At 41.6% G+C, this 24,858-nt stretch overlaps 1 protein-coding gene across 1 annotated transcript in view; it reads right to left on the bottom strand.

Annotated features, from left to right (window-relative positions):
• Positions 1–647: 647 nt before the first annotated feature.
• BEND7 (BEN domain containing 7) overlaps positions 648–24,858 on the bottom strand; it is a gene marked incomplete at both ends in the record, with an annotated part of 45,932 nt that continues 21,721 nt past the window's right edge. Inside the window, 5 exons of the mRNA XM_079545854.1 lie at positions 648–709; positions 5,463–5,513; positions 13,660–13,779; positions 18,403–18,628; positions 23,358–23,623. Coding sequence (XP_079401980.1) covers positions 648–709; positions 5,463–5,513; positions 13,660–13,779; positions 18,403–18,628; positions 23,358–23,623 — 725 coding nt within the window. The remainder of the gene's footprint in view (positions 710–5,462; positions 5,514–13,659; positions 13,780–18,402; positions 18,629–23,357; positions 23,624–24,858) is intronic.

Genomic DNA, 24,858 nt, shown 5'->3' with positions numbered 1-24,858 from the left:
CCTGTTATCACCCAGAAATGGATGCCAGTGAGACAGATCTTGCTCTTTTTAGTCCTAAATCCAATCCAACTGTGCCCTCTGAATTACAGGTATATATGACTGGCCTTTGTACCACAGGTCTTCAAACAGAGAAATAGCAGCCAGACAGGAAAGGTGGGTCTGCATACGCACAAGAACAAAGTGCTTCACCTCTTAAGTGCTCATCAAGCCCCTTGGGTTTGGGAAGGAGAGAAATGCCACCACGGTCCTAAGGGAGGGGAAGAGTCATCCAACTGTGTTTATTCACCTCTGCATAGCTTAAGATGAAACACTGCTGGCAAGCATACAGCCATGTGGAACGGTACAATGGCAAAGGGAAAACAAAAGCAAGAGAATGACTTCAGTTACAGAGGATACCACACCAATTAACTAATGCACGATATGGAGAGAAATCATCTTTAATTAAGATGAAAAACAGCGAAACAATCTGTCGGTTTTGTTATTTGAAGTGACTGGGAAAACGTGTGAGACAACACAAACGTGAAGGGAGAACGGTGTGGACATCCACGTGCTGCAGGATCCAACATCCCAACGTTGACCTCACATGGACATTACTTAAACAAGAGGAGGTTCGTATCTGCTAAAACCACTGGCGCAGGATGTAAAATTTAAACAGGAAAATCGAGGCTTGCATCTATCAGGCTATCTGTTGTGGTGTCAAACAGGTTACCTGAAGGAAGGAAGGAAGGGTTTGAAGCCATTAGCTTGAAAGTAAAAGCACGTTTAAGAAATCAGTTGTTCATTTAAAAGCAAAGCGAAAGATAGAAATGACATATACGAATTCTAATCTCAATTTCATACAATGCCTCCAGGGATGGGGCATCCACAGCCTCCTTGGGCAACCTGTTCCAGTGTGTCACCACCCTCTGTGTGAAAAAACTTCCTCCTGATATCTAACCCAAACCTCCCTGTCTCAGTTTAAGACCAGTTTGGACCCTTGTCCTATCACTCTCCACCCTCATACACAGCATCTGTTTATTTCCCCCTCCTGTTTATGTGCTCCCTTCAAGTACTGGAAGGCCACAATGAGGTCTCCCCGGAGCCTTCTCTTCTCCAAGCTAAACAAGCCCAGTTCCCTCAACCTTTCCCCATAGGAGAGGTGCTCCAGCCCTCTGATCATCTTAGTGCCCTCCTTTGGACCTGCTCCAAGAGCTCCACGTCCTTCCTGTGCTGGGGGCTCCAGGCCTGGATGCAGTACTGCAGATGGGGCCTCACAAGAGCTGAGTAGAGGGGGACAATCACCCATCAGAATGAACAGACAGCGACTGCTTCATTCCTCCTAGAGTAGAACCGACCGCCTAAAGAAAGCAAACTGAATGGATTTCCTTTAATACTGAGCAATGTTTCTCCACTGAAAATAAAGCACACCCCACTTGAGATGTGAAGTGCTGCATTAGGCCACAACGCAAACTGCACTGCAATGTTTCCCACTTTGAAGTTACGTTTCTGAAGGAGTGAAAAAAGCACCACATGAATTTTAAACCCGGAGTGCATATTTTTGGATGTTCTTTGGGAAAAAAATGAGGAAAAAAAATTCCTGCACCACAGCAGTCTAAATGCATATGGCAGAATGAAAAAAAGCAGGTGTGCTCTATGATTATAACCCATCTTTTTGATACCACTTTAAGAATGTGTTTTTCTTTCTAAACAGAACAATGAAAGATGGACAGAAGAATTACAACTACAGTGCTGAGAACACAGGGCAAACAGGAGACAGACATCAATCAGTGTAAGAGGCAAATACGACCCAATGAAAAAGGAAAGACTCATACAATCATGCATTGAAAGGATAAAGATTTATATTACAATAAAGGATTTATATTTAAGGTTTCAAAAAGGTGGTGTTTTTTTTTTTTTTTTGAAGCTTGGTTTTCTTGATATTGTATTTCGAGAGAAAAGGAGACAACCTACATAGAATTGGATTGCTGCTATTTTCTTATCATTGGTTTCTTTACCAAGAGATTGTTATCATCTTTTCACAAAGCTGTATCACCTCTGGACCTGAGGATTGGGATGTTACTGTCTCTGATTCTTTTAGGGATATAAAAAATATTTCTCATCTTGAAATTAACCCCAATGTGGAGAATCCATCCAAAACCTTCGGCACAGCTGCAGCCCAGAACACGGGTGTAAGGAGGGCTCGTGGTCTTGGGTGCATATCTATTCCAAATGTGATTTTCAAGATGAGAGCTGATGAAAAGGGTGCTACAGCCACCTTAAATTGGTTCCCACATGCAGAACTCATGGTTATGCCTTTTTTTAAACATGAAATCCAGATGCTCAATGTAAATCACAGACCAAAATAAGATGAGCTTTGTTTTTGCAATGCCAGCTGATACGGACAGATTCTAAAAGCTGCCATGTCTTCAGCCTGATAAAGAGATATCTCACAGCTTTCAGGTTCCCACATCACTCAGAAACTGATCAGTCTTCCAGTTCCACACAGCGATTAGCCTGGGAGCTGTCTGATCCATCTCAGCTCAGGTTTGGACACAGACTTCAGCTTAAGCAACAGCTGTGTCAGTACGTGCAAAAGCTGGAGCTGTGGGAAACCTGAGCTTTCATAAGGTTTGCTAGAGACAAATTCTTCTGGTATTTTCTTGAGATTCATCTGTTATTCCGCCAAAGTTCCTACCAAGTTTCCCTGCCACAATTCTTCCAATTCTCTTTAAACACCCTTCAATCATCAGCCTTCAAAGCAAAGGCACTCTTAGCATCTCCAGGGATTTTAAAAGGGGAGCATGATTCCTGTTCTGAAGTGCTAAAATATAATTGGGCACAAACACCTTCCCCAGTTTTGTGAGAATGTACCAGCTATGTTTTTTACAAGGATTTCAAGTTCCAAAGGACAGTTTTGCAAACAAAACACTCCTCCTCTCCCCAAAGCCCACAACTTTGCTACCTGTGGGCCCAGAGGGAGCACATTCAAACCTGGCTATAGGCACCTGGATAAATTAACTGCACTCAGAGCATAGTTCTCCCTGTGCCAAAGAGTCACTTACATGAAATAGTTTCTTTCAGTAAGAGTGGTGAGGCACTGAAACAGGTTGCCCAGAGAGGTGTTGGATGTCCTGTCCCTGGAGAAACTCAAGTTCAGGCTGGACAGGGCTCTGAGCAACCTGATCTAGCTGTAGGTGTCCCTGTTCACTGCAGGGAAGTTGGGCTAGGTGACCTTTAAAGGTTCCTTCCAACTCACACAATTCTACGATTCAAGACCACCTGATATCTGTTACAAGCAGCTCCAACACCCCACCATTTCTCCCAGTCCATCCTTGTGCAAGACTCAATGCAATCTGATTCAGTCTGCTTTCACCCTACCACCACACCACGTTAACCACTGCTTGTTCCTGATTTTTCTCAAAATAGCTTCTGGAGATGTCAGCTATCAGGGCAGCCACTGCACAAACACACAAACTCTTCCCCAAAGAGTTTTCAAGCCAAACAGAGAAGACAGCTTGAATACCTCACGTTAACGGTCTCTTTTAATGCCCTGCCAGTAACATCCTCTATAAAACCAGCTGTACTAAGACAGGGAAAGACCTCTGTAAAAGTTGCATTTCACCTCTTATGTGACACTCCTAGATAGAAAGCATCTGTATTTTGGCTCTCCATTGTAATTATTGTCATTAGGCTGTCTGCATATCACTTTAAATCACTTGCTTCCAAGAACAGTATTGTATTACATCGATATGTACTATAAAGAGACACTTGCACACATATAATAATGGGTGTGAGTCAAATGCCTGGCGTGCAGCCTGTGAGCATCACCTCCCCCACCAAAGCAAATCGTAGCGTGGTTTATTTAGGCATGCTTCCACAGATAGTATGGAGACATACGCATGCAGAGGGACACTGCAGCTCAAGAACTGTGCGTGCACAGATGCTCACAGGTGTATGAGCAATCAGACTGATAGCAGAGTGGAAAGAGAGCCACCTTCTCTGCCCCAACCATCTCATCATGCCCATTCCATCAATAACATCAGATGCAAGTAGTAGCTACAGAAGCTGCCTCCAAAGAAAAGCACAGCAATCCGATAATTCTGCTCCTTAACACGATTACACCAGCAATGAAAAGATAACACCACGTAGCATTAGCGAGCTTTATTAGGGTTCTCTTTCAATGGAATTGCTTCCCTCCATGATAAAAGAAACAAACAGGATGTCACTTGGAAGAGATCTTTCAAACTAGAGCTTCCTGCGTCTATGATCACAATAGTACCCTGAAATATTCAGTGGCTGGCCAAGAAAGCAGCACGGCGGCTCACAGCAAGCGTGTGCTCCCAGCCCCCACTGGGTCTCTGCCAGCGCAAGACTATAGCTGCTTGTCCTCACCGCTGCTTCGCTGGTCCTATTCCTTAGTAACTGCACGTGCTCTGACAGCAGGATTTCAAGCGGCCGCGCTGGGCGGCTGGCAGCTGCTGCTCTGGCCCCAGCATGCAGCAGTGGTGGATGAAAGCTCCTTCTCCAGCCCTTATGTAAGAGAGATTAGGAAGCGATCCTGCTGAGGCAGATGCTGCACTGCTGCTCTCCCAACCACCCTGAGCCTCCAGGTCCTACGTCCTGCGCTCAGCAGCCCAATGCCAGTCACGTTCTGATCGTCACACAAATGGCACAGCTGATCTCCAGCCACCCTTTGTTGTTACACCTTTGGAATCTGATTATAATGAACTGCAATCCTTGACCCTATTCATCTGCTAAAAGTCTCGCAGCATCTGTAGCATCCCTCCCTTTTCCCTTGGCTTTGTCAGCATTAAGCTGCAACCTGGTGAAATGACAGGGAAACGATCATTTCCTTAAGACACTGCCTCCAATCAGTTGTGGGAGCTCGTCTCCTACCATCAGGGCACTTATTAATGAACTGACTCTTAATGAGAGAGTGGTTCAGATTTCACCCTCAGTGCAAAAATATTTACTCCCAAGGCCACTGCTTTTAATAACTGTCAGGCTTTGAGATGGTGTGAATGCTCTTCAAGAAGAAGTAAAACAACACTTACCCACCATAAAACTGTCTTCGCAATCCTTCTGTACACGTAAGATATTGCTAATACCACGCACAACTGAATGGAAGCTTCAACAGAAATCACTGTTTCTGTCCCTACCAATAACACTGTTAGGAATTAAAAAACTCCCAGAAATACTGGGGGTGAGCAGAAGTCCCTGTTTAGAATACACATGGTAACTTACCAGCCTTATTAGCTTAGCTGCTATCACGAACCTTGAGGTTTTACAAATGTGAAATAGAGGGGGAAATTGTAAGATTCTGGTGCATTTGTTTTTTAATGCAGAGCACTGAAAAGTCAGATAGCTGGGTCCTCTGTAGAATTACCCGACGGTATACGGCATGCCAGGATTATTGAAAAATGCTGCTGTGCAATAAACAAATACACACATTGGAAGCTGATAAAAATTTTAATGCATTTTACCTGTTTGTAGTAAAGAAATGTCCGGCTTCTCATCATAGTCAGTTGGCTCTGCTGATTACAAATATAAACAAGAAATCTCATTACTTTTACTGAATACAGGCATGCGATTAAAAAGCTACATAGTGTAGAGTGATTTTGCATTTTCTATCTACTTTCCTCAGCTTCAATTTGCTATTGCTCAGTTAAAAACTCACTGCTCGGAGAAAAAGGTCATAAAATAAAAATGCAAACTTAGAAGAGGGAGTTTGGTATTAATAAACGGCTGTGCCAGAAACAGGCTGGAGTGACACTGGCTCATTTTAAGGTTTCAAGACACGAGGGGAATTGCAACCATTTCATAAAATCACAGAAGAGAAGTTTGTTTGTTAAGCTAGCCCCAGCAGCCCTTGGAAGAGGAACCCCCAAGGCTGATGCTCGATCCTCCTGCAGCTGCCATCATCAGATTCCTAAGGGAGAAGTGTGAATATTCTCATTTCTGCAGCCAAACTTCCTGTGACCGCAGGCAAGCTTGTTTTGGGAGGAACAGATGTGCCAGGGCAGAATGACTTGGAAGTGGGCACCCAGCATGCTTACACAAACATGTAGCCATGCAGGTACACAATCAATTACAATGTATATGCACACACACGCTTTTAATCCATAGCTTATGCAAAATTTGACTTAATTTAGCCCACAGAAAAGAAGGCTGAAAGCTTAATTTGTAAAGCTTAATTTGTTCATCTCATATTTGTCACCAACCAAAGGTATGCATAAAGATAGTTCAAATGGCTCAGCAGATGTGCAGCAACTTGTTAGACCGCCGTATTCTAGTGTGTGTGTTTGAACCTAGAGCACATTACAGGCACCCACCAGGAATTAAGAATCAAACGTACACAAGTCCTATGCAAAATCCTACTACCTTTGTCTTTTGACAACTCAGCATATTTTAGGCCTTTAGAACGCAATGAGATCTTCAAGAGCACTTCAGCAAACTAGCTATAGTCATAGAGAAGAAGTCCTTGACATTGTACGTGATCACTGCGGTGGATATACATCTTATCACATCCATTCACTGCACATTATTCATTGACATCAAGTTTCAACCGAGGCTATAGATGCACTGAGCAACTTCATTTAGCTTCCACTTGAAACTAGCTAACTGTCCTGGACTGTTTATTATAGCTATACAAAAGGATATCAAGTTGTTGCCGTTACGAGGATATCATAAGACAAACTCATCTAGCTGCTGAGCTACATTAGAGTTCCCTTCCTTCTGCTACCCCTTGCTACCCTTTCTCACTTGCTGGATGCCAGTTTAGTTTTTAGTTATATGCTCTTTACTCGGTTCCACAAAATAAGTTGCATTAAAGAATCACAGCACCATCTGGGTTGGAAAAGACCTTCAGCACCAACATGACCCCCCAGATCTCAACACTAAACCACATCCCTCATTGCCACATCTATGTGTCTCTTAAATACACCCAGGGACGGGGACTTCATTATGTCTCTGGGCAGCTTAGTCCAATTCTTAGCCAAACTTTCAGTGAATAAATTCTTCTTAATATCCAGCAGCACCTTGAGACCATTTCCTCATGTCCTATCAATCACCCCCTTAGAAAAGAGATCAACAGCCTCCTCACTACAACCTCCTTGCAGGCAGTTGTAGAGAGAGGAAACAAACGAAACCCCTAGTACTAAACAGCTTTCATCCCCTGGAAGGTTTAAGTGGAGAGCCTTGACAAGTACATGACATGGACCTGCAAGTTACCCTGATTCTGCCTTGAACCTTTTTCTGCTTCCTATGAGAAGGTGGTACACTGAACAGAAAAAAATTAAGTGCCTGGATGTATTAAAATCATTAATTTTGGAAAGAACATGGAGCTGAATGAATGAGAAAAGAATCACAGAATCATTAAGGTTGGAAAAGATCACTAAGATCATTTAGTCCAACCATCAACCCATCATCACCAACATGCCCACTAAATCATGTCCTTCAGTGCCACATCTAAGAGATTACATGATTCTCTGTCTCTGCATTCGTTTGGATTGGACTAACAGTGATGGATGAGCAAGTGTGGTGCAGTGAGCAGCTGAGAAAAACAGACAGGATATATCCTACTGCAGTGGCATTCTAAGCCCAACTTCCTGCTGTGTTATGAAGAAGCACCTGCACCAAGCAGTTCTGCAGCACGGTTATTCAGCATACAAGAGATGAAAAACAGTAAATGGCCCCGTGGGACTCAAGCTATGAAAATGGAGGAAGCAAGAGGTGAGCATTGGGAATGGTCTGAAAATCTTCCATCTATCCATATCAGAGTCTGTGCCAAATATGCTGTGCACTCAAGTGGTAGAATTTACTGGAAGTCTCAGCAGAAACTCTTGCAGACGTGGCTATCCCTCTGCCTCATTGCCCTTCTCACACCTGGCTGAACTTGAAGCTTAAGTCCAGGAGAATGAAGTAACACAGTAACAAGTGGAGGCCAGGAAGTCTCTGCCTTTCAGAAGGTAAGGACTTGAGTCTCCAAATTTGCAGAACCAACAGTGATGATGACAAAAGTAATTACCTGGTCATTTTAATCTGGCACAATACCACAGTACTGATGGCACTGAAGAGGAGATAAAGCTCGTCACCAATTGTTCCAGGCTCGTTCCTCATGCCAGCACAAATATTCATGCAGTCACAGAGGTCAGAACTAGTTAAGAACTGACAGTACAGTTGAATGAATGCTTTTTCCAGTGCCAAAAAGGGAGTGGAAACAAGACAGAAACACTGAGAACCTACTTACTCTTCTCAGTAGCTGTCTGCATTTGTTTTATGAAACTGGATACGTAACCACAGCTTCAAGCAAAGTATGATCAGTAAAGCTCCTGCTCACAAACGCATGACAAACACCCTGACCTCCTAACATGGATGTAAACCAGCATCTTCTCACATTGGATTCCAAGCAGGAAAGGTTTGCCTTCAACAACCACACCCTGAGACTGCCAGCCAAAATTCAAGTGTCTTGAGTCAGCTTGCAAAACGAGGCAAACAGGAATAGACCCTGCTGAGGTAATTCTGAGACTCCTTTCTGTCCTCTGGCTGCATGGCTAGAGCTCAGTAGCTCTTGCAAAATAATCACAGTAGTCATTTCCTTAGAGGTCTTTTATTTTCTTCCCCAAAATTGTTTAGATGTACATGTTCATTAATTGTACACTTGCTGTTTTGCTCCTTGTACTGACGTACATGCATGCCTAGGGCTGGAAAGATTATCAGTGCAGTCATTTATTTTGATATTGCTATCTTTACTCAGATACTGGCCACAAAAGCACTGTAGCACATCTTGGACTCGCATCTTACATCCTTCCTGGTGATGCGTGTATTGCTAAGCAAAAAATCAACGCCATCTCCCACAACACAGAGATGTTACATCAAAACCACAGACCAGGGAAATCAGAAGGATGAAGAGAAATAGATAGCAAACAAAACAAAACAAAAAATCCTCATACAAGGCAATGGAAGCAGCAATTTGAACAAGGACTGTGGAGAAAAGACACACTTCTTGAGTGTAAGCATTTTTTTCTCCCTTTGTTCCTACTATTTTACATTGCAACAAGGTAACGTTGATTTTAAACAATTCAAGGATGAAATGTCATGGAATGCAATTTATTTAAATTAATTCTGCCTGAAAAGTTTCATCATGTTTTCCAACAGTGCTATGTTTTCCTTTATTGGCTATGGCAATCAAAAGCTTCCAGGTTAAGCACAACGTAATCACTTTGCATGAACAGCTCTCACCCTCAGTTTCAGGAGCGTTAGTCATACAACGTCAGCTTTCCTGGCTATGCAATGGACAGACATTACAGCATAATGGCTTACACTCTTCAGAACTCAAAAAGGGAGGAAGAACTGACTGTAAGAGATGTGCTGCCCCTGACCTACTGCTTATTAATGGATGAAGAGTTTAGTAATCAAAAGGCTTGGATACTATGTCTGGCACGGAACGACATGAACAGCAAGTCAGTTCCCTCTTATTTTGCCCTCAGATCTTTATGCTAATGGTCGTCTGTCTCTGCACTGACACTGGCAAGGCCACCAGTCCCCTACCCCTATTCTCTCTGTAGGTGGAAAGACCACACAATGGGAAACACAATGTGTAAATTACAAGGCAATTTGCACAGTCACTCACACCGCTTTCAAAGAGGAAATATTACACACGTGGCTCCCTTTGACTTCTTCCCTTCCAGGCCACTTTGCATCTGATCCCAGAAGCCAAGCAGGCTCAGGTTCTGTGCTGGGAGGAGACAGATCTGGCACTACGAAGCTGTGCCCCAGTAGGCTGTGCTGTTGGCATGATATGGGCCCAACAGTCAGGGCTGAAGAATATTATCATACTATTTAATTTTAATTATAACATCTGTTTGTAACATTAACCTCACAGTCTCTTCTCCCCTCTGTGACAGCCAACTTGTGAAATTTTGAACAGACTGAACAAGGCCAATAAAAATTTAATGGCAGTGACAGCTTTATTCTCAGATCTAACAAATAAAAAAAAAACAACAACCTACCCAAGTCTCAGATCTCAGGCAATAATCTAAAAGAACTGAGAAAAAGCCAAAGCAAAATAAATAAATTAAAAAATAGTATTTCCAGCTATGAATACTGTCACTGATTTAGAACTTAAATGAATTTTTATTTGCCTTAACATAACAACCTTTCAGAATTTACACTGGGGAACTATTTTCTAGAAAGCACAATTTTTAAGTGGTTTTTTTTATTATTAGCTTTCCAAGTGGAGAGCTTTTCTGTACCTAATTCTAGGAGATGAGCAAAACATGATAAATAAGGTTGAAGCTGGACAGCATCTATCATCCAGTGATCATGATTTCATTTAATTTGGGAATACTCAAGAGAATATACCCCAGAGAAAGAGGTACAAAAAGCAGATCCAACACAGTCGTCACTGAATTCTTTGAAATTATTAATATCACTGAAAGCTAGAGCAGGATTTATGTTATCAGACTGAAATAATGTTTCACAGGATAAAGCAGAGAGGGCTATTCATGAATGCAGTGTCTTACTATGTGGTTTGAAATGAAAAACTAATCAGAGGATGGACTAAATGGCTCAGGGGAAGGCAAACAGAATGGAAAACCTGCCTCTCGTCTCTTCTGCTGCTCAAATTTAGCACAACTCAGTGGTGACTAAAAAGTTGTTTTGTGGATTCTGGGAAATAAATAGACAAAATTGAACTTTTCCAAGTAAAGCTTGTGCATCAGAACAAACTAGAAACAGATTTTGAGTTGGCTTAGAAAGTCTCAGATTAACGCTGGCTCAGAATTGTTCTTCAGGCACCTCAGCCCACAAGAAGTTTAGATGGCAGGTTTCACTGCAGGCAGAACAGAGACGATGATTTGGGAGTAGGACACTTGCTTGGCCTCTGGTGTCAGCTTCTATCTCACTCTCTTGTAGGACTGAAGTTCCTACTTCACCCCTCAGTATTTCCCAACACTTTATTTATGGGTCTGGCCCTCAGTGATTGCTCTCCATACGGATTTCCAGGGGACTACAAGTATTCAGCTCAGTGGCTGTGACTCCACTAGTCTTCAGGTTCTCAAAAGCAACATTTTGCAACATGGCGCCAGAGAACATCATCTCCCCTCAGCAGATCAAACCTCTCTCCATCCCTGCCCTCCTCTTGCATCTTGGCTGCTGTAAGTTACATACAGCTTTCACAATTTCAGAAAGCCTTCACAATTAACAGTTAAAATTTGCAGTTTGCAGACCAAATAGACAGGTTTACCCTTGTAGACCCACCTATGCACCTGCTAATTGCCATTGCTGGAAACAAAACACGGGACTGGACAGATCTGTTGTCTGATCAGATCTACATCTCTCATATCAGAAGCTCATGATTACAATGCACAAGTACTAAAAAAATTTGTTTCAACAAGATGAAGATGTTATTGCAACCCGTTTGCTCCTCTTTGCTGCTACCTACTGCTTTTCCGCCACAAAGGCCAGCAAAGCAAATGTGAACACTTCTCATTTGCTTCAGTGCAAGGTCAGGTTGGGTTAATCTGAGCCATCACTGGAACAGTGTGGATGAGCTTGCACTGGAAGCAGAATGCAGAGTGCTGGCATGATCAGCTCTGGCAGCTCCATCACAAAAGGGGGAACCTCTAAGCAGTGGACAGGAACAACAGCAGCACATTCAATCACTCCTGCTAGATAAAAAAGAACACGTCTGCCTGTGTCCAAATGGCAGAAAGAAAACAGGGAACAATCAATACACTAAACATCAGAAAAAAAATAGAGCTTTTCTAGCAATCCAGTTAGCATGCACTTCTTTTAGTAAATAAGGTATGTTTCTGCTAGGTACATTTCTGTTTACTTCTCATTCCCATAATGGTTGTGTTAGCTTCCCTCTGCAGGGATTGGAACTTATCTAATTCAGTTTCACCAAACTCAGCTTCATTTATTTTTCTTTACAGTCTTGCTAAGTTGGAGACAATATCCTCTACTTAGATGCTTCCATCCCAGGAAAGGACCAGAGATGAAAGTGCCATTTAAAAGGTAAAAGCAGAACACCACTGTCATTTTAATTAATATCCTGCAGAGGCATCAAAAAGTCCTTAAAAAAAGGATGAAAAGAAAATAAAAATCTAAACAAAATTAGGTCAATCCTCTTTCCTGAGGGTCTTCTGCAGACAACCCAAAGGCCCTCTATTTCCCACATCCCACACTGTGCTCTTCACCTACAGAGCCTAATACTGGGCTCCTGTGCTGCCCAGCCAGCCTTTGAAAGGGGCAGAAAGCAGTCATGTTGTACAGTATCAGTAATCTGACACTATCATTAACAAGATTATCTTGTATCCCTCTCTCTTCCCTCCCCTAACATGGACAAGAAACCCTTATTAAAGCTAGTGATGGTTTGCTGTTCTACTCAGGGAAGCTTATGCTACTGAATAATCTGCATTTCCCTCCCAGTCCTGTGTCAATTCTGAAAATGCTGACTGACACATGGAGCAGGAGAGAAACATTCTTCTGTTTTCCTGTGGTCTGACTCACCATCCCTGTCTTAGCCACTTGGTTTTCCATTCCTTAAGCTCACAGATGCTAACAGGTGTCAGATGCTCCAAGGGAGAGATGGGCAGGAAATATGACCACAGGAGAGCCTTAAGAAACACTAGAAGGGTGAAGTGATCTACTGCCTGATTCAGTAGTTAGCAATCCTGCCCATGGCACAGGGATTGGAACTAGATGATCTCTGAGTTCCCCTTCAACCCAAGCCATTCTATGATTCTATGAAAAGTAAGTGAAGCCCCTTGTAGGATAGGCGGCATGAAGATGAGAATGAGGCTAGTTAAGCTTTACGAAGCAATTACACATCTCTTAATCAGTGCTATTGCTTTCAGGTTCCTATGAATTCCACAAGGGATTTGGAGACTGCACACTGCTGTCTGTCAGCTCAACTGAGAGCTCATGGGCCAAGTGCTGGAACTGCATCACTGCTGAGCTAACTGTGCTGGGCCAGTCCCACAATCAAGCACATATGCTGTCCTACAGAGCTAAGTAACTGCTGCAAATCCCTACTGAAATTACTTGTTAGTCACCACAGGCAAGCTCACTCCTATGCTTTGGAAGGTCCTCATAAGCACAATCAGTGTGGGTCATTCTTTTTTTTTTTTGCTACAGTCACATCAATTCTTTCACGAGGAATGTGACCTTCCAGACACACACAGTTTGGAAGGAAAGGTAATTTAGGTTATGTCCTAACAGTACAGAAGTGGCTTGTCAGGCCAAGTAACACACAGAACTTAAAACCTTCTACCTGCAACCCAGCTGGATGAGATAGTTTATAACTCAGATTCCATAGAACACTAGGAAGAATGCTCTTAACTTTTAGGTTGCCCTGAGAATCAGTCATTGAACTCGATGACCTTCATGGGTCCCTTCCACTGCAGGATATTCTGTGATTCTAAGAAGTTACAGTTGCTAATGGAAGGAGGTTGGAGACATTTGAGGAAGACTCTAAGCTAACTTGGCTGCAAAAACAGCTCCTCAACTCGTTACCCTGTACTTGACACAGAAACCTGCTAAACCTGAGAGATCAAATTTTCATAGAGTGAACATATACAACAGTTACATTTAACAAGAAAGACAATTCTGTGGACAGAAAGGCTGTACGATTTTAATTTTACTCTCATATGTTTTTCCTAATATTTTTATACATACCTGAGCCTCTTTTTAATCGCCTTCTTGCCAGTTTAATTTGATCCTGAAGAATTTGGACCCAGTCCCTAGGACCAGGAAGTTTATCCACATGGTTGGCAGTGCAGTATCTTTCTGTGAAGACTGAAATAAAAAGATACCATCTTTTTAAAAGTGCCACCACAATTGAAAAAAAGGAGGCTGAAGAGGATTACAAAGAAAATGTACCAAAACATCAAGAGCACAAAATTGAATTGCCAAATCTGGTCAAACTCAGTGTTTCATGATTTTATCATTCAGAAGTCATTTGTCTATATAACTATCATAGCTATTACTTACAAAAGCCTATCCTAAAGAAACAGTTTATACCATCCATGTGACATCCATGAATTTCACACTAGAATATCACCAAAAAATAACACCGTACTTTGAACTGAGTCTCCAGATGTGGTAGGCACTTCTAACTGCTGCTTTCCATACGGTGTAAGAAGAGAACTGAACATCTGGTCACCTGCTGGGCTCTTGGACTCATTTCTAAGTCTACAAGCAAACTGATGGAAGACACAGTTCCCTATGGCAGAATAGACACAGACAATATGGCAGAAATCCCTGCAGTTGTTGCTCTCAGACCACCAAATTAGATGGAATAGCATTCTTATAAAGCCACTAAAAGAAAGACTTCCTTGTGAAAAATACTGTTCATCATACAACTGAGAGGTGTGTGAAAAGGGCAAAAATACAAAAAATATTATTACTGCTAGTATTGCTACTGTAGGCTTGGTCATGGTTCTCAGAACCAACTGTCTATTATGACCAACAGATAAAGAAAACTGGTTCCAGATGAAGGAATTTGTAATCCTTGGGAATAAATGTTGCACAAATGGGACGAGGGAACAATGTAGCAAAAGTTGACCATTTGGTATTTTTGTACACAGAGTTCTGACACAGTGCTGGCTGGTAATTCCAAAGGAGTCCAAAGCAATTGCACCCTCCAAATTCTTTTCACATTCACAATCTGACAAAATCACTGCATGAAAAGCATTAACAATACTTTTCTCTGTAGTCTGTTCAGCAAAGATGAACAATCACTCAAGGAGCTCAGAGAAGTCAGCACAGTCTCACATGGTGCCAGCATTCAATCTTAGAGGCTCTTTGAAGGCAGAAATCATCTTTCCCTTCTGAATCCATGTGATCCTTAACACAATGGGAGCCTGACTGATGTCCTAAGTCTTGCACTTCAAACATGTGACTGCAGATTGAGTTGGTGACCATGGCCTGGGGGTCATCCTGTGACAACAGGCTCTAGCCAGGTTGTCTATTGCAAGTTCCTAAGGTGGAATTACGACCTTGCTTGCTGTGGTCTGCATGGGAAACTAAATCATGGCAGCCTTGGAGAGCCTGTACATTGCCTTGCTAGTTCTTCTCTTCAATGAAATTCAGAATAGCTTAGGTTGCTCGATGCGTGGTTATGAAAGCACGAGGACTGAAAAAAAAAATAAGTGGGAATGTGGTAGGAAGAAGGCAGAAGTGGGAGCTCATCATTCCAATTCATCTGAGCTGTACTGTGGTAACCACCCGTGCCATAAATCAGATCAAATCCCCAGCAGATCTGAAGACAGCTCATTGACTTCTGCAGGAATGGACCTTCATGCAGGGCTGGATTTTTTGTCAAGAACATAATGAAAAAACAACTACCTCTGATCTTTGTTCTCTCTCTCCCCACTCCTCTGAGTTGTAGGTGAAAATTGATGCAGCTCACAAGAGAAACTGATTGTTCAGGAGAAATGCTGCAAGTGATTCAACAAGTGCCACTGAATATCCAAAGTCAGACAGAAGAATTTCTCGCTGGCTAATCATTCTGTTGCAGCAGTATTAAACTATCATAAAGATGGTAGTTAAAATACTTCCAGACAAGGAGAATTTTCAAGCCAGCAGTCTCTCCTTTGAGTTCTCTGCTCATGTCTGTCATGAATACAGCCTTGTCTCCACTTTTGTATCTCTGACATGGGGAAGGACTGAAGTGCCACTAAAGGATGTCTTGAACACGTGGCAGAGGAATGTCCTAACGAAATAATGCAAACAACATGTTGTTGTCCTCATGGAGATTTCATACTGACTCAGTCATTTCTTGGAACAAATGAAACCACAGTGTCCGACAGCCCAAGGAAAAAGGGTGCTGCTGGAGCCAGGCTGAGTAAAGATCCACAGTACATCAGCCCTTAGCATTGTATTCCATCACAGCTTCTAGGAACAGGCTCCCCTAACACAGATCATGAACTAGAGTTTGGGCAATACTGCAAGTAGCAGTGAAGATTATTATTACAGTGGTGTCCAGCAGTACCACCACAATTTTTATCTGTGAAACTACAACTCCTTCCTTTCTTCCCCACTGTCACCAAGGGAAGAGGCTGAACCAGACTTCAGAATTTGCTCTGGTAATACAAACTTAGCTACTGAGAAACACTGTTCTCCATAGTGGGTGATGACTGCTCTTTTAATAGTGCTACTGCATCCACTGAAAAGCAATTTTTTACTACAGTGATGGTCCAAGTAGAGGATTTTTTTAAATAATTTTGATTCATTTCTCTTCCATTTAAAGCTTTTTGGGAAGACCAAGATACAGATGAAGTGAATTCAACTTCAGATCTTCACAGAGGATTGAGCTCAAGGGAAAAAAAAGGTAGCGTATTAAGATTATGACACAGACACCTTACTAAAGAATCACATGGGTTAAAAGGGACCTCTGGAGGTCCAACCTCCTACTCAAAGCACAGTCAACTAGATCATGATGCTCTGGACCATGTCCAATGAAATTCTGAACACCTTTGGGAACAGAGATCCTGCAGCCCCTCTGAGCTCCAGGTCCACTGTCTGATCACCCTCATGTTAAAAAAGCTTCCTGTATCAGGTTGAAATTCTCCATGCGTCCAACACTTCTTGCGTCTCTTCAATCTGGCTCCACCTTCTCCATGCCATTCCACTATGCAGTAATGGACAGCAATATGGTTTCTCCTGAGCACTCTCTTCTCCAGGCTGACTGACCCCAGTTCTCTCATCCTTTTCTCGCAAGTCAATTCACACACTGATGTCATCACTTACCTACTTCGGTCCTGCAACAATCTTAGTGGCCATCCACTGGACTCACTCCTTACGTCAGTGGTTTTCTTGCATGAGAGTGGGGGTGAAACTACACACACCATACCTGCAAAAGGTTTCCCTTCCTCTTTTAGCTGCCAATGTGCTTACAGGAATTCTTCTCATTGCTTTATGTCACCTAGGTTACCTTGTCCTGTACCTCAGGACAAGTCAGGGGCCCTACAATAATCATAGAATCATAGAATGGTTTGGGTTGGACCCTTAAGATCATCTATTTCTAAACCACAAGGACCACCTCCCACAAGACCATGCTGTTCAAAAGCCCATCCACCCTGGCCTTGAATGCTTCCAGGGATGGGGCATCCATAACCTATCTGGGCAGCCTGTTCCAATGTCTCACCACCCTCACAGTAAAGAATTTCTTTCTAATATCTAGTCTAAATCTACCCTCTTTCAATTTAGAGCTATTTTGCCTCATTCTGTTTCTACATGCCCTTATAAAAAGTCCCTTCTCAGCTTTTCTGTAGTCCCCCTTCAGACACTGGAAGAAGGCAGCTATAAGGTCTTCCCAAAGCCTTCTCTTCTCCAGGCTGAAGGGCCCCAACTCTCTCAGCCTCATAGGGGTGCTGCTCCAGCTCTCTGATCATCTTCATGGCCCTCCTCTGGACCCATTCCAACAGCCTGATATCTTGCGTTGGGAGCTCTAGAACTGGAAGCAATACTCCAGATGTGATCTCACGAGAGCAGAATAGAGGGGCAGAATCACCTCCCTTGACCTCCTGGTCACACTTCTCTTGAAGCAACCCAGAATACAGCTGGCCTTCTGGGCTGCAAGCAGACATTGCTGGCTCCTGTTGAGTCTTTTATCAGTGGACACCCCCAGATCCTTCTGAGGGTTTCTCTCAAGCCATTCTCCGCCCAGCCTGTATTTGATCTTTGTCAGCCTGTATTCGTGCTTGGTCAGCTCTGCTTTGCAGTGCAGCCTGTCTTTTTATAACTTGCGTAGTTTTTCTGCTATATGAGATTTCAAAACTGCAGAATCCAATTCAGAATCTCCCAGGTAATGCTAGCTAGCTCTTTATAGGTTGTGATCACAGTGTTTGATGGTAGATGTGTTATTCTGGAACCTGGAAAGTAGTGATCACTAGCAAAAAAGACACAACATACGAAACACTCAACTAAGAAACTTGTTTCCACAAAAGGTAAACCTTCACAGTTTTTATGAGCAACAAACTCATCTCCTGGTCCCAACATAATCTTCCACCACTTCTCCCCCATTCAGCCACCAACTACTGAACTATTTACAGAGCAGACACAGTCAGATATACAGCAAGCCTCAGAATTTTGATTAAAGAGGAACAGTTGTGATCTCATTATGTTTTCAAGATTTCTTTGTGCCTCTGATATCCAGAAAAAAAAAAAACAAAACCAAACTTAAAAGAACATTGAGATTCTAACCTTGGAGCCTGACTTCAGAAACCGGAATCATTGGCTTAAACTTAACACAAGCTGTCCCTGTAGAATCTATTTTTAACAAGTGAACGAAAGAGAATAAAAATAAGACTGCATATTTTAATAGACCTAATGCACGTCAGAAATTCTAATCCCTTTACATCCTCCTCAGCTGAGAATATGTTCTAGTTACACGTATGAAAGAAAGTAAAAGCATACCTTTTATTGCACCCACAATATTTTGGTCTAGTCCTTTCCGGTTGTCATTGAGCCCTCTTTTCCTTTTGCCATTTGGTAAAGAATTAGCCAAAGTCTGGTCATCAAAAAATGCACAAACCAGCTTCCTAAATAGCAGACTTCCTGAGCGAGTATAGTTTGATAATATAGAGTCCAGCTGAGATTTCGGCATGAAGACATCAAAGCCTTCTGCAAGTTGCACTTCTGGCTACCAAAAGAACACAAATGTTTTAATTAAAATGGCATTCAAACACATTATTTTACTTCAGTCATGCATCTGGTGAGATTTCTCAATCACTTAAATAATCAAACCACGAATCTTTTTCCAACTATTCAATACCACAGCAGCCTACTTCATTGAAATCAAACTCCATCAGTGAATAAGAACTTCAAAAGGCAAATCAAATAATCACACTTACGTCTAGCCACTGTAATAGTTAACAATCACTGACATTATTTCAAGGCATACAGCTAACAAAAATGAAAAGAGATACCTTTCAATATTGATAATAATTACAAAGCAGATGATCATCGTAGAGCGACATTCCTACACAAAGCTTTTGAGCCATTTAGCTAATCGTTTTTATGGACCTGTTTCCTTGGCAAACGATGCTGATTAGCATGCTGTGGGACAGCCAGGTACTTCCAGGAAGGACAACTGCAGGGCCAACAGCCCCATTCCATGCAACTTCCCAAGAGGGCTCTCAGTGCAAATGCCATCTATACGAAATGAAGTAGAGGATGACTTGGAGGTTGTCTCTTCGCCAGGGCTTGCTGATCAGCTACTTTTCCCTTGGTTTCATATCCCCTAAATGCATCCTGAGAACAGGATGATGTTATGCACATGGCTTATTTCAGCACAGAAAATCTCAGTGGCAAATCACTTCCAGAAAGGGAGATGGAGGAGCAGAAGAGGGAAAAAATGATCTTGTATTTCATCAGACTTGTCTCAAGTACACTATGGGCCAAAGCAGACAAAGGCCTTCAAAGAAGTCCACTTTCTGAGTTTTTTTGTTGCCCCTGTCTGTACAAATCAGAAATTACATGAACAATATTTACAGCATTGTCTTCTTCCTATGTCCATCACCACAAAATGCTTACACAAGGCATCTGCATGGAATAATTATTTATATAGCTTGAAGATGCATCAAGAAAAGACCGTATTTAAGATAATATCTGGAAGTTGGAAAGGGGTAAAAACAACAAATCTGTGGTTGTGATATGAGAAAATAAAGTTACAGCCTCATTCCTAACAACTTGCTCTTTCCTTTTTTTTTTTTTTCCCTGTATGAAAATACATTCACCAGCGATGATGCATTTTTGAAAATGTTTACAGAGCAAGAGCAAATGCCAGCCTACATCAAATCACCTGCAAATTTATTGAGTCTAGCTGGAGAAAAGGGCTGCCAACTGTAGAAGGATTTGGCTGCATAACTCTTTTTCCATGGATTTTTAAAATCAATACCAAGAGAGTTACAGCAACAAATATCTTCAAAGCATACACTATCACTGACCATGCATGCTTACTGGGTGACAGGTACACAGAAAGTGAAGACCACGATGCTTCTGGAAGCCAGAATGAAGATTCGTAAAATATGCAGATACTAATAAAAAAATAATAAACCAAAAAACCCATTTTCTTCAGTTTCTCCTGGATAAAAAGTTGTTTGGTTTTTTTTTACCGTGAGAACTGTAAAAATGCTGGATCCAGCAAAACAGAGTTACTCTATTTGACATTTGACAAACTTCTGATGTAGGTGGGCTTTTAATATTTTACTTCTAAGTTTCTGGTGACAGCAAGATTTTCAAACGTAAATAAATATGGGCCAGGTTTACTACTTGGGAAAAATTCCACTTCATGTTACTCAAAAACCAGAATGTAGCTGCCATGGTGTCAAAAGCATCCTACCCTATTTTGCTTCTTTGGTCTTAAGATAGTAATCTAAGATGACCTCAATGATACCAGCAGGCTAGACAAGTCATTCTCACTAACACAGCTGTAAAATGCAGTTGAAACCTCACCTGTGCATCAGCACGGAGAAGTCAATATTATTTTAGTTTTGAATTCCTCATATTAAATATTTTAATCAATTTCAATATTGGCTGAAGGAAAAATACTGATTTATACTTGCTCTCCTTTAGCTGAAAATTATTCTTCCATCAAAGACAATCAGTACCTAATTAAACTTTATGATCAATTTAAATGTGATTTCTCAAAAGGAAAAGCATTTATTAGCAGGTAATGATCCTGGCATAAGGAACCGGTGAGTAAACTACTCCTTTACAATAAAATAAATAAGACCTGAATGCCAAAGGCTTGTGCAGTGCTAAAATTAACAGGAAGTGAATTAATCCTAAACATTTCAATAGGCTCCCTGCTTAGATTAGAAATGATTAGATTATAAATGAAACGTTACAACAGTAAAAGAAACACATGAAGGTTTAACCAAAAGTAACAGATCATTGCATTAAAAAAGTGGGTTATCTGACCCAAGGTCCAGATTAAGAGTTGGTCTCACTGAGCTGAACAAAGGCTTCTTCCATGTTCATAAGCAGCACTATTTCATCTTAGCAGATCTGAACTAATTGCAGTGGTTTTGGTTATGTAGCTCTAATTTTCTGTAAAAGAAACTGAGATCTTCAGCAGAGATGTCAACGGCGAGTTGGATCTGTCAGCAGTGTGCCCTGGAGCCAAAAAGGCCGACTGTACCCCGGGGTGCACCAGGCCCAGCACTGCCACTGGGTAAGGGAAGGGGTTATCCCACCCTGCTCTGTGCTGCGTGGCCTCACCTCCAGCAGCGGGTGCGGTTTGGGTGCCACAGCACAAAAAGGACAGCAAACTGTTAGAGGGCTACAAAGATGGCGAAGGGTCTGGAGGATAAGATGTATCAGGAGTGGTTGAGGTCTTCTGGTTTGTTCAGCCCAAAGAAGAGGAGACAGAAGGGAGGTCTCATGGGGCAGCTCTGAGCTCTGCTTTCAGCAACAGGGCCTGAGGGAACGGCGTGGAGCTGTGGCTGGGGAGGGCAGGGGGTGCTAGGGAAAGGTCTGCACCAGAGGGCGGTGGGCATGGAACAGCCGGCCCAGGGCAGTGGGCACGGCACCAAGTTGAGTTCAAGGAGCGTTTGGCCAACGCTCTCAGTCACAGGGTTTGGATTTGGGGTGGAGCTGTGTGGAGCTGGGAGCTGGAACTCCATGATACTTCAAACTCATGATCCCTTCCAATTCAGATGGTTCTACGACCTTAAAGTTCAATGAACATGGGGAAAACTACAGTGGCAGCAGTACTGTGTATGACCCCACAACTCACTCAGTATTGTAAAGAGAACAATAAATTACAGTGCTATGCAAAACATGTCCAGGTTCCTTAGGCACTCAGACATGCTGGTAGTGAGCACGCTAGAAATCCTTATGACTAAACAGAAAAAGATAATACTACCATTCATTCAGAAAGAAATGACTTTATTTAGCTTTCTCAAAATGTTTAAGGTCACATTTCATTTCCACTGTTAAATATATCTCTTTTCAGAACTCAACAGTTTTATTTCCAAAGGCAAAACAAGAATCAATTTGTTTGTCTTAGAGCTCTGTAACTATATTCAAACAACTGCTGTGGTAAACGCTGTCCAAAGCATGGGAGAGCAGATGAAGATCTGATTTATGAACCACACGTTTGCTGTTCTTTCTTAAGTTCAAACTGGCATCTGCAAAGGACTGTGCCCAGCAATGAAACACATTCATAAAGTCAAATTAAATTCCACTGCAAGCACAAAACAAAAGCACTGTTTTCAAAACTATGTTTCAAGCTGAAAAGTGTGCCACAAGCAAAGACAAACTGTAAGCAGGAAAAACACACTGGCGATAAATTACTGGCCTCACCCCAAAACATTCCCTCAAACATTAGGAAATATCATAGTACAAAAGGACCTCTGAGAAACCTCAGAGAAAGCATGGAACTAGTTACCTCATATCACTACAGACCCTATGGCATGAGACTGCAACCTAATTAGTGGTGTGGCTTGCATCTATATAACTGAATTATCACCACTGCTCTCTTACGTTAGTAGTTCCCACTTTCAGAAAGGTAGAACGTTATCTGCAGCATTGTTTTCATTTCTGCTTATTGATGCTGAATTTAATTATGCTTTTCTATCTCACAATATTTACAAAATTGGAAATTACCTTCTCAAAATTAAAAATGTATTAGAGAAATTAATGATCAGTTTACTCATCAGTGAACTACTCAGACAACATCTGTTTGGTCATTAAACAAAGCAAATCAGCCTCCAAATACGTGATGTTTCTATTGATGCATACATGTTATGTGAATCAAGAAAGCAGGCTTTGTGCCATTTTACATGTGACAAGAACATGTTTTAAGAGCAAGCAATTTTGGCTTCTTTAGTTACAGTCAAATTATCAGTAGTGCCAAGGCACTTATCTAGCAACCACAATGTTGAAAACTAAAGGACCCAGTTCAGCAGACTCAGGTAGGAGCTTTATGGATGTGAGAAGACTTCTGAAGCCAGCAGAACCAGCCAGTCATAAAATAAAGTGCATGACTACATCCTGGTAGGATAAGGGCATATAAGAGAACAACCTGAAATAGTCAATAAATGACAGAGTTTGGAACTGTTTATAAATGTAGCACTTTCCTGATCTCATGGTGGCTCCTGGGACCAGGAAAGATGAAGAACAAATTTCCACTGCAAGCTCAGACAACAGAAAGCCTTAAATTCAAGACTGAACTTCACGTTTGTGAAACTTGGAAAACAAAAACAGAAATCTATCCAAACTGCAGCATTTGTCTCCATTCAAAACTACCCAAGGTTTTCTTGTTTATTCAGCACAGAGGGAATACATTTCAAGCTGATATGTACATGTTTTCCCAGACCAGCGCTTTAGAAACCTGCGATTCAATGTATTGAAATATAACTTACATCTGATGAAGCTGATTCAAGGATAATTCCAAATCCTGAAAGAGGGGTTTCTACGTTGAGAGGGGGTTCAACTGCTTGCAGATTGGAACTTTCAGGGTTTGCTGACAGCTTCTTATCATTCTCTGCAGCACTGGTTTTCTTATTCATAGTAAACGGCTCAACAGTTTTGAGGGGTAGTTTTTTCTTTTTATTTCTCTTTCTTGATATTGTTGACTTTTGTGCACAAATCAGAGGAACAGGAGGTTGTTGTCTGTTTTGAGTCCCAACTGAATGAGAGAAAAGTAATGAATTAAATTTATAGACAAAGAAACTTGTATAACCACACAGACAGACCATTAAACTACAGGCACACTGAACTCATCTTCTGGATAAATGGTTCAGTTTTCAGTGCTGTTTGTGCATGTGGAACAGTTACATTTTATCTCCTTCGCATAATTTTCCAGTATGTACAATGGAGATAATGACACCGAGCTGCAGGATGAGGTATTTGAAGACATATTGATGAATAGTATTGTAAGAAAATTAGAAATATATGGCTCTTCTTCCTACTGACCACCGGACGGCCAGTGGCACGAAGGACGTAAGTAATGATTAATTTGTATGCTCTCTTGAATGACTGAAAATCTCACTGTCTTTGAGCATCTTTTATAAAACAGCACAAGTGCTAATGCAATTACAGTTATTTTTCTGAGCGTAGTCACCAAGTTAATTAGCTCAGCAAGAACATTTCAAATATTATGATGTCAAGAATGAGTGAAAACACTATTCAGCATTTTAATTTTTAGGAAAGAAGTCACACATATATCAGGTTGTTTTTCTTGCTCATACATAGAAACTGACAGTTCATGTCTTACTTTTGAAACCTAAGATATCATATTTTATATTTATCAATGTTTCGCGTTTTTCAGTACCCACTATTCGAAGTCATTTGTACAAATGGCACCAGTCCTGAACCCACACCAACGTGACAGAACACTGCAGACACAATGACTTGTCTCCATGGATCAGTTAATAAGATCAAGAGCAAAACAAAAAAGAAATCTGAAGTGCCATATATCTTTGTTTTACCACACGCAAATCAAATTCGTTCCGAACTACAAGTGAAATACAAACGGTCCTCATCTGCAAAGACTAAGGAAAAAAGGAACCTTATTACACTGCTTATTACACAACTCCCAGGGCACTTCATTCCCGATCAGAATTTACAGTGCTCTAATTTTTGGTTTAGCATTTGGACAGAAGGCCATCTAAATACCAAAAGAAGTCACCACACCTTCATATACGTGTTTACATTGTTGGTTTTTTTTTCTATTAGCAACAAAAAAGACCAAACATTTTCTTTTCTCTACAAAACCATTTTTCCGCACATATCAGGAAATATGAAGCACATCCTGGCCTTTGCATTAAGAGATTCCCAAACTTTTTATATGGTAGATACACAATACATTAGAACTGTTCTTGCTATTGAGGAACCAGCTCTTCAGGCATAAACTCCAGTCTG

Source organism: Tetrao urogallus, assembly GCF_951394365.1.
Source record: "Tetrao urogallus genome assembly, chromosome: 1".
NCBI classification, from domain to species: Eukaryota; Metazoa; Chordata; class Aves; order Galliformes; family Phasianidae; genus Tetrao; species Tetrao urogallus.
This window is presented reverse-complemented; position numbering and strand designations above follow the sequence as displayed.